General features: G+C 45.1%; 1 protein-coding gene across 1 annotated transcript in view; it reads right to left on the minus strand.

Moving 5' to 3' along the window:
* si:ch211-197l9.2 (protein SOGA1) overlaps positions 1-2,199 on the minus strand; it is a 20,905-nt gene extending 18,706 nt beyond the window's left edge. The window contains exons 1-2 of the mRNA XM_014022692.1: positions 1,440-2,199; positions 434-658 (exon numbers count right to left, since the gene is read on the minus strand). Coding sequence (XP_013878146.1) covers positions 434-658; positions 1,440-2,072 — 858 coding nt within the window. The 5' untranslated portion in view covers positions 2,073-2,199. The remainder of the gene's footprint in view (positions 1-433; positions 659-1,439) is intronic.
* Positions 2,200-3,058: the final 859 nt, after the last annotated feature.

The raw sequence follows: 3,058 nt of genomic DNA on the forward strand, positions 1-3,058 counted from the left end.
CACACACACACACACACACACACACACACACACACACACACACACACACACACACACTACCACTGACTGACCTTCAGTGTTTTAATAAGTATCACCCTGCTTTGCCTTACGGAGAACAGCTCACCACATAATTACACTGCCGCAAGATCAAAATATAAACAGGATACATCAGGAAGAGATTTGACTGTAATGAAGCGTCTGTGGTGCTGAGGAACAGCAGGAATGACTTTACAGCTCATGAATCAGAGCACAGTCAACCAGAGAAGCTGTTCCTGTGAGCCCCATGACRACTGCTGCCCTGAAACAAGAAGAAATCTGTGGCACTGCATGACTTTCATGACAGCATCTGGTGAAGAAGTGAGTCACTCACAAACCAAAATGAGCTTTTTTGCCGTTGGTGACTTTCAAGGCACCCACCCCCAAGCCCCCGGACCTTAATGTCGTGCTCCAGGCTCCGGACCAGCTCCCCGTCCACCTGTCCGGTCTGAGCCACTCGGATGCTGCGGCGCTCGGCCTTGCGGAGGCGGTACTGCAGGATGCGACACGTCTTCTTGGCCTGCTCCAGCTGCAGCCGCAGCTCCTGCAGCTGGAACACCTCATCCTCCTGGAACAGGTCGCGCATCTCCAGCACCTCGCAGCGCAGCTCCTCCACCTCATCCTGGTGCAGAAATACACAGAGAGGAATCCAGAGAAAGGRGACATTTTCTTAAGAAAATCGACATCCAGACCTGTGAAAACCCACTCTCATTAACGTAGTTGTGTGAAGAAAACCAGCATGGACACCCCTAAAAACTGGAATAGCTGCAGCATTGTTGTATTTCTAACATGACAACACCATGACAAATCTCCTGAAATTCTGTTAAAYCATTTGGTGCCACCCCAGGGGTTTTAGGCCCCACATGACCACCCCAAACATTTCTGGAGACACCACTGTTTAGTCATAAGGCAGATCGTATTTAGTCCTGAAAAAGTCCTAAAAATTTGCCGATCCTAGATTGTACTAAATCGTGTTGGTGAGAAAGGAGCTGTTTGGAAATTGTGATGGACTTGTGACCGGTCCAGGCTGTWTCCCTTATCCCTGTGACCCTAAAAGACAGAAGRAGCAGGTAAAGAAAATGGATGAAATTGAATAAAGWAAACTTCACAGAAGTGAGGGGTAGGTAACAATCAACCACAATAAGGTCCAAGTATAAGAAGCTGGATTTTATTTTAATGTCTCCTTTAAAAAGCAACTGAAGCTGCCCCTGATTTTTTTTCTTGTTTGARATCCTCTCTAATGAAGGTTAAGAGGCTTAATCCCCTCTGCTGTAGAGAATCACATCCTAAAACCAACAAACACAAAGTTATTCCAAATCTAAACACATCAAAATGTCCTGCTGAACAGAATGATTTATATAAGTCCACATTTGACAAAGAATAAACTGAACAAGTCCGCTTACTTTCAGGTACTCGTTTTCTGACCTCAGGTCCTCCACCTCCCTCAGCAGCTCCTCGGTTGTCTCCCCCATCATGAGATCCATAAAGGCGGGTTTGATCAGACCGAAGCCCCCCGCAGCAGCAGCATCTTCCGGCTGCAGCGCGCAGGGATCTGGCGCAGGTTTTACGCACGGAGCTCCGCTGCTGTTCGGGGTCACATAAGCCCCGCCGTGGATCCAGCTGAGGTCGGTGTCGCTGCTCGGTGAGTCGCGTTTGTCGGAGGCGCAGTCGGAGATTTCCGAGCTGCTGTCCGAGGAGGAGAGTTTCCCGGACGGACAGCCGGAGTCTTTGCTCAGGTCCTCCGAGGCGATGCTGGCGTCMGACAGTTTCCTCCGCGCGCCGGGGCTCCTCTGGCCCTCCGAGCCGCTCACAGTCGGAGACGCTTTGGCCGCGCGCTTTCCCTGCTGTCCCGCTGGTTTGGGATCCCCTGTGTAGGTCCACTGATCCGACCGGGTCTCCTTTACAGAGGAGCCGCTCTGTGCGTCTTTAACAGACGGATCCTTTTTCTTCTTCTGAACCAAAACCTGCTGCTGAGTCCTGGCTTGTTTCTGGCTGCGGAGCGCTGTCTTTGCGCCTTTCTCRCCGTCTTTGTTCATCCTTTACTTCTTTCTGCTCACGTTCTGTTTATTTTTACATGAACATAATGTTTGTACAGTAGTTGTGAAACGCTCACAGCTGAGAGATGGAGGAGGTCCGACTGACTGCTCAGCATCTGAGCCACTTCCCCGGCGCGCGCGCGCAGACTGTGCGCAGAGGACTTCCGGTTACAGAGTTCAAAGTAAAATTCATTTCAATAAAGAAAATCATGATCTGAAGTCTTTGCTCTTCCCATCAGAATAGCCTCTGACTGTGAGCCATCCTCWCTTTGTTTAACAAAACACAAATGTGTGGAAATAAATGAAACAAATATTTTGGAGCCCATCAAACAGGATGTGAAAATAAACTCAGTATCTTTATTTAATGTTAGACAGACAAAATCCTTTCACTCTGACATTTTGTGTAATAGTTTATTCTGAACTCTTTATTTTTTTCATTAAATTTCAGATTTATATAATTTAAATGGCTTACTTTGATTCRTTTCTATTAAATGGGTGTTTTCATAATGTGATTTTAATGTTTTATCATTTTTACAATAGGTTAGAATAGTCTTCATTGTCTTATTTTGTCATTGCACAAGTCAATGAAATTGACAATGAAAGCTTGTTTCGCAATAATTGTTTAGTTAAAAGAAGCTTTTATATGGGTACACATTCATTTTTTAATCTAAAAAGGTAATTTTCTCAAATTAATTTCAAAAAGATAAAAACACTGGAGTGTTTCTGCTACACCTGAAGCTCATGGACAGATAGTATTCTTTAAGTGCATCTTTACAGTGACAGGCCTGCCCGCTCCTAAAACATCTCCAGTGTTTTTGTGAAGATCTATCTTGTTAATTTAACACCCATGGTGTTTCATATTCAACAATACTGGGTGTCTTAGTTAGTTAGTTAGTTAGTTAGTTAGTTAGTTAGTTAGTTAGTTGGTTTGTTTGTCTGTTTTCATTTAGTTAGTTAGTTAGTTAGTTAGTTAGTTAGTTAGTTAG

Source organism: Austrofundulus limnaeus, unplaced genomic scaffold (assembly GCF_001266775.1).
Source record: "Austrofundulus limnaeus strain Quisiro unplaced genomic scaffold, Austrofundulus_limnaeus-1.0 Scaffold339, whole genome shotgun sequence".
NCBI lineage: Eukaryota > Metazoa > Chordata > Actinopteri > Cyprinodontiformes > Rivulidae > Austrofundulus > Austrofundulus limnaeus.